Source organism: Carcharhinus amblyrhynchos, chromosome 22 (genome assembly GCF_965287045.1).
Source record: "Carcharhinus amblyrhynchos chromosome 22, sCarAmb.v2.hapA, whole genome shotgun sequence".
Taxonomy (NCBI): Eukaryota; Metazoa; Chordata; class Chondrichthyes; order Carcharhiniformes; family Carcharhinidae; genus Carcharhinus; species Carcharhinus amblyrhynchos.
Window position 1 is genome coordinate 39,493,946 of NC_137345.1, and position 14,295 is coordinate 39,508,240.

A 14,295-nucleotide genomic window follows, 5' to 3' on the forward strand; every position below is an offset into this window, starting at 1 on the left:
TGAAAATAAATTAGAAACTAATATAGTGAACTATTAAACCTTATCTTTTTTATCAAAGTTCACTTTTAATAAATAATTTAATAGATTCATAGGGTATAGTTTTACCCCTGCTGGAGTCATTTGGCAGCTTACATAAATCATTTCCCATAAGTCTTCAATGTGACTACCAGCAGCCTATCTTAAGGGGAAGGATTAATGCCAGATTTCACTGTAGGATGTCATGGTCTGTTTTAAGTCCAGTACAGTACCTAATAAATTGTGAATATCCCATGCTTACTTTGAACAGTCAGTTTTTGTTAAATCAGCATATCTCGAAAGGAGTTCGTTCAGCTCATCACTGCATATGTTTTGATATAAAATATAGAAAATACAGGACGAGTAATTAACCATTTTCTCGTCATGCCTAGACTACTTATGACATCATGGGGCGTGGACCTCACTAATAAGTCCTGTGTTTGTGTCCATCCCTAAGTCTTGAGCAGTTTGTAGGACTTAGTATCTTACTAGGATTTTTCAGAGGGCAGTTAGAGTCAACCACATTACCATGGGTTTGGAGTCAACATGTAGGCAGTAATGAACCAGATGGGTTTTTAATGTCAATTGATAATTTCATAGTCACCACTACTGAGACTAGCTTTCATTCCAGATTTGTTAGTTAATTAAATTTAAATTTCACTAGCTGCCATGGATTCTTTGGCCCAAGAGCTTAGCCAGGGCCTCTGAACTTCCAGTCCAATAACATTACCATCACCACCACTGTCTCTCCATATTACCATTGCCTCCATGGACTTGCTCTGTATTCTTGTATATTCCTCCTTTATATTTATTGAATCCATTTCCTTTTATATAGCATTTGCTTCATTAATGACTTGTGGTAAAGCATTTCCATATCTAATAACCGTGTGTGGGGTGAGAATGTCCAAGTTCCCTCAGTTGATGCTCTGTTTCCAGTAGCTAAAGCAATATCACACTATTTGTGTTCTCAAACCTGTTTCACTATTTTGGACCCTAATTTTAGATTTTTTTTCTTCTAGTTTTGTAGGGATGGGGGAAGATGAGTGTTGAAGCCTTTCTTAATATCTATAAACTTAAGGTAGCTTACTAATCCTCAACTAAACAAATTGAAATAGGTTCCCTAGTTTTGCGTTCAATGCCCCTAAAATCCCATTCTCTATTTCTCTAAATGTGCTACTTCATGCTATCTGCATTGAAGTGCGTCCTGGCACACAATTTCCCACTCCCTTTCTGCTCTTTTATGCATTCCTGCAAGTTCCTACATTCTTCACAGATTACTATGCGTTTAATTTGATATCTGCAAGCTTCAATATTATTTTTTTCTCAAATTTAAGAAGTCTCATTTAACACGCATGTTATTGTCCCATAACATATAATTTACCTATTGATAATGGAATATTTGAGCTTTAAAATAGTGTAGAATCTGAATTATAATAAATGCTTTCCTGATTGAATTTTTTTTGTCCACAACATTGACCCTAAAGAAAGAATATGTTTAGTTCAGTATCGTATGCTTTGTGCAGGTACCTGGAGAGTTATGAAAAGCTGCACCATTTTGGTGAAGATGACGAAGTACTTACACCAACCAACTCTCGACCACAAGGTGTAGTCTCTGGGGTTCATTTATTTTATAATCGGCATCAGCACATTATTCCAGGTAAGTGCCAACAAGTGGAAGCTTTAAAAGTGTAGTAATTATTTACATAGTTTATCTTGGTGGATTGATGTTGAATCTCAGCAGGAATTATGTCAGGTTTCACTAGTGCTTTTGTTAAAAAAAAACTTGATTTTTGGGAGACACAGCAAACTCCAGTGTTTAGTTGTGGTAGCCACTTCTCAGATCCCACCATAGGGCAGCATATCTGTGCTTTGGCCAGTGTACACATGCAATATAATTGCATCACAACAGTACTACAGGGAATATTTGTGGGTATATGTAATAGTGTCATTAACAAAACATACTACTGGAACAGCTGTCTGCTAGCCTTCACAAGAGCAGTGACAGGTGGGGTGATTCTGTTTGATAATAAAAAATTATCTTCTGGACCATCAATTTATCTTAGCTGGCAACTAAGCAAGACTAATGCACTGGAGACTGGCGATTGAAAAGCTCTTTAAAAGAAGCTTTCTAAAGCATTGTCAGCAGGGCCTTTCACAGTGATTTGAATAATATAGCAGAGAAGGTGACCATTCAGCCTCTATTAAAGCCTGCCCCTACTCCATCCTTCCTAAAGTGTATTGCCCACAGTTGAACACAATAGCGCAGTCGGTGCCTAACCAACAATTTACAAAGGGTACATACTCTATCCCTCTGGGATCCTGCATTTTACTTAATACTCTTCTAACCTTTTTCGTCCACCTTCAAAAAATTGTGTATGATGACCCCAAGTTTTTCTGTTCTTGAAATACCTTCAGGATTATCCCATTAAATTTCTATTACATCCATTCAATCTTCCTCCCAAAATGCCTCACTGCACTTCGTAACTAAATTGCATGTTCCATGTCTGTCCCCATTTTACCAACCTATGTCCTCCTGAAGTTTGTTGCTATCCTCTTGTTTACTGTATTTCTGAGCTTTTGTGGCATCTGCAAATAGTGAACTCAAAACCTGTACGCACAAGTTCAGGTTATTAGTATATATTATCAATAAGAGCAGTGGTCCCAAAACTGACAGCTGGGGAACACCACAGTTTGTTCCAGTCTGAATAACAATTGTTCATTATTACACACTGCTTTCTGTCTGCAACCAGTGTTGTAACCACACTGCCAATGGCTCTCTAATCCTATGTGCTTACCATTAGAGCTTTGATGTATTGATAGTGTGAATTGTATGATTTTACTTTTCGTTTTCAAACCTGAGTTCATTATTATTTAAGGGCAAAAGAAACTAAATATTTTTCTTCTTTCAGAAAGTGTACGTCGAGGTTATGGGCTTTTTACAGAATTTACCACAATCAGCGACTATAATAAAGTGGTGCTGTCTTTACTTTCGGGACTTCCAAATGAAGTGGACTTTGCAATCAACGTTTGTACACTTATGTCACACGGGAACAAGCAATTACTGCAAATGGAAAAAGACCCGAAGGTTGTTACACTGCTGCTTGCACATGCTGGGATTTTTGATGACAGTAAGCAACTTTTTTTAAACCCATAAATAAGAATATGAATTATGAGATGAAAATTTCAAAAGTAGGCATAGAAACAAAAGTAAATCTTTCAAAGCTGTTTGCACAGAGAATTTGATAAATAGGATGGCTTGTTAAGGAGAGTGGCAACAGAAATTCGGTAAGAATAGCAATTTGATGCAGTTTGTTAAGTAAGAGTGTGCTAAGTAATTAAGCCAAAAGCCAACAGGAATTAAATAATCACACCAGAGGAAATAAAAACAATGGTGTAATAATCTACAGACAGAGCAGAGTGGCTGAATCTGAGCAAATTAAGTATGTAGTTAAGTATCTAGATGGCCCATTGCGCGTTCAGTTTCTTTATTGGTTAATGTTAAGCTTGAATTAGTTAGTGTTTGATGGTGTAAATAAATGTAAATCAAAGAGTAGCATGTTGAACTAGTAACTTCTAATTGCATTTAAAAACGTTAGTAACTAATTAATAACTAAATAATTAATCACAGTAATCGAATTCATTTAACATCAAGTTAAATCCACCTATTTAGTAGATCTCAAACAACTAATTAGTTCAAGAAGTAAAATATAGATGAATAACAAATTAATTAATGAACACATGACAGTGAAGGCAATGTGTGGACAATTAATCCAGACGGCTCCATCGAAAAAAATGGCTCTTACTTGAGGTGTTCCAGTTCGGTCATTAAAATGGTTGTCTGACATAGACGCTCTGACAAATTAGATAAGAGAAGAAACTACTGGATAATTTACTCCAGAATACAGTAACATGACAGGAAAACAAAGCCACAAAAAGGGGAGAATGTGATTGTCAGTCAGCAGAGGAAGGGGAATGTGAAAGAAGTCCAGCAGAGATTGCTCCTGTCCAACAAGTTAAAAGTACTGGACACTAACATACCAGCTAATTATTTTTGCTGTGTATAGTCAATTCATTACAGGTCCTTTGGATTGTTTTGCATGGCCACCCATGCATTGTAACTGAAACCGGACACGTTTGCATCGCCTGTGTGGGATCTGCGACCATGCAGCTTAGAGAGAGTAATGTTTGATACCTGCTAAGATATTCGGAATGACTGTGAGAAGGGCAGCCAAGGCACCATGGAGCAGAAGGCTGCCTAAGGGGAGGACATGCAGGGTAGGAAGGTTGCTGTTACAGGGAATTCTATAATCAAAGGAACTGTAGCATTCTCAGGATCAAGTCCTAATTGGTGTGTGGTCTGTGTTGCCAGGGTAAGATATATCTTGAAACAGCTGGATTAAGATTGACAAAGAAGCTGAGCTAAGGGAATATAAAGAGTTAGAAACTGCATTGAAAAACAGAAGCATGCAGGTAATAGTGTAAGGATTATAACCCAATTTGGCATAGGGACAAAAAGATTAGAAAAGTCAACACATATTTGAAGGTGATGCTACATTTTGTGGGATACTGGCACTGGGGTGGGAGCTGTGCCATTGGGACAGGCTGCACCTGCGTTGGGCTGGAGCCAAGACCCAAGTGGAATGGATAATGAAAGTTGTAAATAGTACATTAAAACAACAGCATGGAGGAGAGAATTACCAAAAAGTGCAGAAACCTGCAGAATCAGGAGATGACAGTAAGGAATGAGATAAAAGAACAAATAAGTAACCTAAAAGAACAGAGTTCAAGAGATGTCATATGGCATAAAGCTGAAGTAACCACAAAAAAAATCTAAACTTTTTGTGCAACAATATTTGTGGGTGAACTGAAGCAAAGACCCATCTGCTTCCTTAGAATTGACATAAAGAATTGCATAACTCTATTTCGCACAAGAGCTGTGGGAGTTTATCTCCACTGTCTTATCAATATTTATCCTTCAGTCAGTATCACAAAAACAGATTCTGGCCATTGTCATAGAGTTCTTGAACGCATGCTGTGCACAAATTGGCTGCTGCATTTCCTACAAACAACAGTGAGTTCACGTCAGAAAAATACTTGGCTGGCTGTAAAGCACTCTGGAGCATCATGAAGCTGTGGAGAATACTATAAAGTTGTTTTCTTCCAGAGAGAATTTGGATAGGGTCTAAGAGCATAAGTAGTAGAAGTAAGAGTAGACCATAGGGCCCATTGACTCTATTCCACCATTCAATACAATCATGGCTGATCCAGGGCTTCAACTCCATTTTTCTGTCCATATCCTTTAATTCCCTTAGAGAGAATTCTGTCTATCCCACTCTTAAACACATTCAACAGTGGAGCGTCTACAACTCTCTGGGGCCAAGAATTCCAAAGATTCATAACCCTTTGAGTGAAGAAATTTCTTCTCATTCTCAAGTCATAAATGATTACCGCCCCCCCCACCATGTTTTAGATTCCCCAACCAATGGAACAATCGCTCAACATCCACCCAATCAAGCCCTTTCGATATTTTGTAGATCACCCCTCGTTCTTCTAAATTCCAGCAGATATAAACTCAATTTAATCAACGCTTCATCATAGGACAAATCCCTCATCCCAGTGACCAATTTAGTGAACCTTCACAGTACTATCTCCAATGCAAGTATATCTTTTTTAAATGTGGGGGCCAAAACTGTATACAGTACAGTACACCAGATGTAGTCTCCCATAGACCTGTGCAACTGTAACAGGACTTATTTATCCTTGTACTCGAATCCTTGCAATAAAAACCAACATGTCATTTGTCTTCCTGATTACACCAGCACCAGCATGTGAACTTGTTCCTTGTACCAGCACACCCAGTACGAGCTGAATGCACATGCACATTTGGACCTTGTGCCTGGCTGATAAACATTTGGAGTTGCAATGTACAAAATAACATGCAAGGCAAAATGAAAACGAAAGATGGGTACGATGCTGAAAGAAAAGCAAGATAAATTCATACGTCATGTTGCAACTGTACAAGACTCTGGTGCGGCTGCACTTGGAGTATTGTGTGCAGTTCTGGTCCCCACATTATAGGAAGGATGTGGAGGCTTTGGAGAGGGTGCAGAGGAGGTTTACCAGGATGTTGCCTGGTATGGAGGGGAGGTCCTATGAGGAGAGACTGAGGGATTTGAGGTTGTTTTCGTTAGAAAGAAGGCAGCTAAGAGGGGACTTTATTGAAACATACAAGATGATTAGAGGTTTAGATAGGGTGGACAGTGATAGCCTTTTTCCTCGGATGGAGAAAGCTAGCACGAGGGGGGCATAGCTTTAAATTAAGGGGTGGTAGTTATAGGACGGATGTCAGGGGTCAGTTCTTTACCCAGAGGGTGGTGAGGGATTGGAATGCCCTGCCAGCTGCAGTTGTAAATGCACCTAGTTTGGGGGCGTTTAAGAGATCCGTGGATAAGTTTATGGATGGAAAGGGTTTGGTTTAGGTTAGAGGGTCATTGCTTTTTAACTGGTCGGCGCAACATCGTGGGCCGAAGGGCCTGTTCTGCGCTGTAATGTTCTATGTTCTATCTGTTTTCTGTGCAGTATGTTTTATTTAATATGAACCTGCCCCACTATTCAGTTAGATCACGGTTGAATTGCACCCTGACTCCATTTACCCACCAAATCTCTACATTGTTTAACACTCAGTAATTTGGTAATTTTAAAATGGATATGAAGAGATGACAAAGTTGTTTTGCTTGCAGATTTACATTTTAAAAATCTCTTGTATTTGAAACAGCAAACTTGCTGTCGCTCCAACACATCTTTAGCTGACGCTGTTTAGATTTGATTTGTTTTTCCTCCAGAGAACCTTGATAAAGTTTATTCCTCTTGTGTTTTGCTAAATATCCATCTTCATATGGACTTGGAAACTGTGCAGAAGGAGGTCATTGGCCCATCGAGTCTCCACCGATAACAATCCCACTTAGGCCCTATCCCATAATGCCACATTTACCCCACTAATTCCTCTAACCCATGCATCTCAGAACAGTAAGGGGCAATTTAGCATGGCCAATGCACTTAACCTGTGCATCTTTGGACGGTGGGAGGAGAGAATGTGCAAACTCCACACTGACAGTGATCCAAGTTGGGAATTGAAACCAGAACCCAGGTTAGCAGTGCTAACCACTGTGCCACATGCAGCCCTCTGTTGGCAACCGTTGGATCATGTGGGCATTTCAGCTGATTCTTTGACTAGCAAGACTTCCAAACTCTTTCTCCCTCTATCATTTTCCTCCTCCTCTTTCATTCCTGCCCTTGACTCCCTGTTCTCCTTCCCACCCCATCTTTGCCCCTTCTTTCTCTTTCTTCCTCCACTTCCCTGCATTCTTTCTCTTCCCCTTACCATTCAGTTCTCCTCACGATTCTCATCCTGGTTCCTTTTCCCTTCCGTCATGGAGTCACAGTGGTTTACAGCATGAAAACAGGCCCTTCGGCCCAACTTATCAATGCTGCCCTTCTTTTAAACCCCTAAACTAATCCCAATTGCCTGCATTTGGCCCATATTCCTCTCTACCCATCTTACCCATGTAACAATCCAAATGCTTTTTGAAAAACAAAACTGTACCCACCTCTACTACTACTACCTCTGGCCACTTGTTCCAGACACTCACTTCCCTCTGTATGAAAAAATTGCCTCTTTGGACACTTTTGTGTCTCTCCCTTCTCTCCTTAAACTTAGTTTTAGAGTCCCCTACCTTTGGGAAAAGATATTGACTATCAAGCTGCTCTGTGCCCCTCATTATTTTATAGACCTTGATAAAATCACCCCTCAGCCTTCTATGCTCCAGAGGAAGAAGTCCCAGTCTATCCAGCCTGTTCTTACAGCTCAAATCATCAAATCCTGGTAGCATTATAATAAATCTTTTCTGCACTCTTTCCAGTTTAATCTTTTCTATAATAGGGTGACCAGAACTGTACACAGTATTCCAAGTGTGGCCTTACCAATGTCCTGTACAACTTCAACAAGACGCCCCAACTCCCATAGTCAATGTGCTGACCAATGAAACTAAGCATGATGAATGCCTTCTTCACCACTCTGTCCATCTGTGACTCCACTTTCAAGGAGCTATGAACCCGTACCCCTAGATCTCTTTGTTCTGTAACTCTCCCCAATACCCTACCATTATCCGTGTAAGTCCTGCCCTGGTTCAGTCTACCAAAATGCATCACCTCGCATTTATCTAAATTAAACTCCATCTGTCATTCTTTAGCCCACTGGCACAATTGATCAAAATCCTGTTGCAATCGGAAGTAACTGTCTTCACTGTCCACTATGCCATCAATCTTGGTACCATCTGCAAACTTACTAACCATGCCTCCTATATTCTTATCCAGATCATTAATATAAATGACAAGTAACAGTGGACCCAGCACTGATCGCTGAGGCACACCTCTGGTCACAGGCGTCCAGTTTGAAAAACAACCCTCTACAACCACCCTCTGGCTTCTGTCAAGAAGCCAATCTTGTATCCATTTAGATACCTCACTCTGGATCCCGTGAGATTTAATCTTATGCAATGACCTGCCATGCAGTGCCTTGTTAAAATCAGCTGCACTGCCCTCATCTATCTACTTTGGTTATCTCTTCAAAAAAACTCAGTCAAATTTGTGAGACGTGATTTTCCACTCTCAAAGCCATGCTGACTGTCCCTAATCAGTCCTTGCCTCGAAATGCCTGTAGGTCCTGTCTCTCAAAATGCCTTCCAACAACTTGCCCATCACAGATGTGAGGCTCACTGGCCTGTAGTACTCAGGCTTTTCCTTGCAGCCCTTTTTTTAAAAAAAAGGCACAACTGCCACTCTCCAACCTTCAGGCACCTCACCCATGATTATCGATGATTCAAATATCTTGGTTAGGGAACCTACAATTTCCTCCCTAGCCTCCCACAATGTGCTAGGATATACTTCTTCAGGTCCCGGGGATTTAACTATCTTGATGCACTTCCAGCACCCCTTTCTGTGATATGTACATTCCTCAAGACATCGCTATTTAAGTTCCCTAACATCCATGCTTTTCTCAACAGTGAATACGGATGAAAAATATTCATTTAGGATCTCACCCATTCCTTGTGGATCCACACATAGATGACCTTTTGATCCTTAAGAGGCCCTACTCTCTCCCTTGTTACTCTTTTGCCCTTTATTATTTGTAGAAGCTGTTTGGATTCTTCTTTGCCTTATCTGCCAAAACAATCTCGTGTCCCCTTTTTGCCCTCCTGATTTCTCTCTTAACTTTACTCCTACACTCCCCTATACTTTTTAAGGGATTCACTTGAACCCAGCTGCCTCTGCATGTCATGTGCCTCTTTCTTCTTCTTAACCAGGGCCTCAATATCCCAAGTCATCCAGGATTCCCTACTTCTGCCAGCCTTGCCCTTCACTCTAAGAGGAATGTGCTTAGCCTGAACCCTGGTTAACACACTTTTGAAAGCCTGCCACTTACCAGACGAGCCTTTGCCTTCCCACAGTCTCCCCCAGTTAACTTTTGAAAGTTCCTGCCTGATACCATTGAAATTGGCCTTGTCCCAATCTACAGTTTTAACTTTTGGGCCAGACCTATCACTCTCCATAGCTGTCTTAAAATTAGTAGAATTATGGTCACTGGTCCCAAAAGTAATCCCTCACTAACACTTCTGTCACCTGCCCTTCCTTATTTCCTAAGAGGAGGTCAAGTTTTGCCCCCTCTCCAGTCGGGCCATCTACATTCTGAATGAGAAATACCTCCTGAATACTTTCAACAAATTTCTCTCCGTTCAACCCTCTAATGCTATGGCTGCCCCAGTCTATGTTGCAAAAGTTCAAATCTCCGACTATTACCACTCTATTTTTCTTGGAGCTATCTGTAATCTCCTTACATATTTGCTTAATTTCCCGCCGACTATTTACGGGCCTATGGTACAACCCTATCAAAATAATTTCCCCTTCTTATTTCTCAGTTCTACCCATGTAGACTCAGTGGCTGAAGCTTCGGATATATCCCCCCTCAGTACAGTTGTGATGTTTTCCCTAATCAAAGCTGTAACTCCCCCTCCTCTCTTACCTGCTTTCCGAAAGCATCTGTACCCTAGAACATTGAGCTGCCAGCCCCTTAGCCATGTTTCAGTTATTCCTATAATATCCCAGACCCACGAACTCACCCATGCCCTGAGTTAATCTGCCTTGCCCGTCAGGCCTCTTGCATTGAAATAAATGCAGTTTAATCAGGAACCCCCTTGCTCTCTTTTTCTTTTTGCCTGATCTGTCTAGACTCTCCACACCTCCTCTTCTTGTGCCTCTCTAATTCTCTGTCTGTCTCCTCCCATTTACTGCACACTCCCGCCTCCACATCTTCCCCCACTCTCCTCCGAGTCCGCTCCTCTTTCCCCCTATCTCCCCACAACCCTCTCCTCTGCTGTCCTCTCTCTGTTCCCCCTCCCTGCCGCTGCTTGCTCTTGACCCAACTTCCTTTTGTTCATGTGATCTTTTACCATTGTTTCCCCTGTGTAGTGCTTTTTGGAACAAAACTGTTTTATGGTTTTATAGGTAAGATTTTAGGGCTACGTTTACGTGGGATATATGTCAAATGAGTGATACTCTATAGCATGTTTGATTTTTCACACTGCTGAGTATGCGAAATTTGAAATTTGTTTCATGTTTATGCTGTTCAGATTGAGTAATGTGTTCTTTCTTTGTTTTAGGTCCAGGGACCTACTTGAATGTATATGAAACAGAATGGAAAGTTAAATCTGGAAGGGACTTCATAAAGGTGACTATGCAATCTAGCAGATCAGAGCACACCTGTATTTTAGCTACTTAAAGTTCAGTCATCCAGAGTATGTACTGGCCTATATGTCAATTATACCGTAGTGCAAAAATAGATCTATTTTAAAATTGGTTTTTCTACTGTTTAGTTAACCAATCATTCATTGTTAAAGGAGACCTTGGAGTAGTAAATGTCGCTAACTGTGCATTATTTAGACCATATGTGCAAACAAACCTACCCTTTAAGTGATAGTAAACCTCTATATTTTGACTTTGGACGTAAAACCATTGGGGGAAAAATATTCCTCCTGTCTGAAAGATGCTGATTTTTGTGGAAGAATAATTCCATAAATACTGTATTCATATGATCATTCTTCGTGTGGGCCATGACAAGTTAATGTCATGTTAATAAACTGTAAGGAAAATAGTAACCAGACCTGATATAGTTGACATGTTGATGCATATACTTCTTTAAATGGATCATTGGACATTAGAGTCATAGAGGTATACAGCATAAAAAATTCAGTCCATTGAATCGGTATCAATCAAAGACAATCCACCTAACTATTCTGATGTCATTTTCCATCACTTGGTCCATAGCCTTGTATGCCTTGACATTGCAAATGCAGATCGAAATACTTCGATGTTCTGAGGGTCTCTGTCCCCACCACCCTTGCAAACAACGAGTGCCAGACTTCCAACACCCTTTGGGTAAAAAAGCTTTTCTTCATATTCCTTTAAACCTCTTGCCCCTTACCTTAAGCCTAAGATCCCTCCACAAATTTTATATACCTCAATCATGCCGCCCCCTCCACTGTCTCCTCTGCTCCAAGGAAAACAATCCCAATCTGTCCAATTTCTCTTCATAACTAAAGCAGTCCAGCCCAGGCAACATCGTGATAAATCTCCTTTACATCCGATCAATGCTATCACATCCGTCCTATAATGTGGATTCCAGAACTAAACACTATACTCGGGCTGTGGTCTAACCAACATTTTCTATATTTCCAGCATAACCTCCCTGATCTTAAACTCTCTGCTTTGGTTAATAAATAATGTACCATTTGCCTTCTTAACCATTTTATCCACCTGTCCTGCTACTTCAAGGGATCGGTGTGCATGCTCACTAAGGTGTCTCTAATCTCTGGTGCTTCCGAGGGTCCTGCCTTTCATCACGTATTCCTTGTCTTGTTTGTCCTGCCAAAGCACATCAACTCACTTATCCAAATTGAATTCCATTTGCCATTGATCAGCTTTTCTGACTAGCCTGTCCAAGTCTTCCTGTAATCTAAGGCTAGCCTCTTCACTGTTTACCGCCCTATAAATTTTCCTAACATCTGCAAACTTACTGATCAATGTTCCTACGTTCAGATCTAAATGAAACAGCAAGGACCCCAACACTAATCCCTACAGAACCCCACTGGACACATTCTTTCCATCCAGAAAGCACCCCTCAACCCTCTGCTTCCTGCCTGTCAGCCAATTCTGGATCCAATTTGCCAAATTTCCTTGGATCCCATGGGTTCTTACCTTCATTATCAGTCTCCCATGTGGGACCTTATCAAAAGCCTTGCTGTAGCCCAAGAAGAATGCACCAAATGCATTACCCTCATCTACACACTTGGTCACCACTTCAAAAAATTCAATCAGGTTGGCCAGACATGACCATCCTTTAACTGTTCTTGCTTAATCTCTGACTTTTTTTTCAGAATTGCTTCAAATAGTTTCCCCACCACTGAGGTTAGTCTGTCTGACATGTAGCTTCCTGGTTTATCCTATCCTTCCTTGTTGAATAATGGTACGATATTGGCTACCCTCCAGACCTCTGCTACCCCTCCTATTGCCAGAGAGGAGTTAAAACTTGCCAGTGCCTTTGCTATTTCATGAACAGTACAGGAACACACCCTTCAGCCCATCAAGCCTGCGCCGACACACAACACCTTTCTAAACTTTCACCTCTATGTGGTCCATATCCCTCTATTTCCTGTGTCAACCAAGATCCTCGTAAAATTTCTATTGTATCTGCTTCTGCCGCCACCTCTAAGAAGTATCTCAACACCAGGTTTAAGCCAAATAGGTTTATTTGGTATCACAAGCTTTCGGAGCACTGCTCCTTCATCAGCTGAGTCAGTTACATGGGTAAGATGGATATAGAGGGATATGGGCCAAACATGGGCAATTGGGACTAGCTTAGGAGTTTAAAAAAGGGGTAGCATGGGCAAGCTGGACCAAATGGCCTGTTTCCATGCTGTAAACCTCTATGACTTTATGACACTTATTTCAGATCACCCCTCAGTCTCTGACATTCAAGTAAAAACAGAGTGTTTACCCAATCTCTCCTCATAGCTAATATCCCCCAAACCGGACAACATTCTGGTAAACCTTTTTCTACACCCTCTCCAGTCTCCACATCCCTCTTGTAATGTGGTGACTAGAACTGTACACAATATTCCAAATATGACCTAACTAAATTCTATACAGTTGCAACTTGACTTGCCAATTTTTATCCTTTATGCCCCAACTGATGAAGGCAAACATGCCATATGCCTTCTTGGACCACCTTATCTGCTTGTGTTGCCATTTTCAGGAAACTTCAGACTGGTACACCTAGATACCTCAGCATGTAAATGCTTCTAAGGATTCTATATACTTTTAGAATATACCTCTTTAGAATAAATTATACTTCAGAATTTCACAGTAACTTCGTTGCAGTGTAATGTAAGCCTTACTTGTGACTAATAAACTTTTTAACTTTATGAATTAACTGTGCCTGTAATATATAGAAACAATCCTTAATGCCAGCTTTGGAAAAATAATTAGTATGAAGGGCTAATAGTCACTTGCCTTTCACGTCTGGGACTTAATCCATCCCAGAACTAAAAGATGCAATACTCTGTTGTCTTTATAAATTCTGCGTGAAATGTATTGGACAATCCCTGAGCAGTCACTAGTTGAAAAAAAACCTGTCACACAGTGAGTGATTCAGGTCTGGAACGCGCTGTCTGGAAGTGTGATGGAGGAAGGTTCAATCAAGGCATTCAAGAGACTATTAAATCATTATTTGAATAGAAACAAGGGTACAGGGAGAAGGCAAGAGAATGGCATTAAATCATGATGTTTGTTTGGAGAGCATGTGCAGACATGATGGGTTGAATGACCACCTTCTGCGCAATAATGATTCTGTGAAAGTACACAATACAAAACTCCAATGCTAATTGGCAATCTTATTTAGAAAGACCACAGTTGACTGGTATAGAAAATTTTGGAGTACAAGAAGAAATTCCATACTGATGTGCTTGTTTTTGAGGCTGGAAATTTGATTCTGCATTTTGCTGTGCTGCAGCTAAAGTTGAAATGTGATACCTAAAACGGCAAGTGCACAATCTGTTGTTGCACAATTGTCCTTTTAAAAAATCTAGATTTTAGCCAATGAAAATCCAGTTTATTGTACCTTGCTGCTGCCTCCAGAATGAAAATTGGGTGTCCCAAGAATGGAAAAAT

At 40.5% G+C, this 14,295-nt stretch overlaps 1 protein-coding gene across 1 annotated transcript in view; it reads left to right on the forward strand.

Annotated features, from left to right (window-relative positions):
* Window positions 1-14,295, forward strand: part of LOC145357079 (AT-rich interactive domain-containing protein 2-like) — a 209,627-nt gene that overhangs the window by 119,873 nt on the left and 75,459 nt on the right. Inside the window, exons 4-6 of the mRNA XM_080210173.1 lie at window positions 1,539-1,672; window positions 2,925-3,143; window positions 10,731-10,798. Coding sequence (XP_080066299.1) covers window positions 1,539-1,672; window positions 2,925-3,143; window positions 10,731-10,798 — 421 coding nt within the window. The remainder of the gene's footprint in view (window positions 1-1,538; window positions 1,673-2,924; window positions 3,144-10,730; window positions 10,799-14,295) is intronic.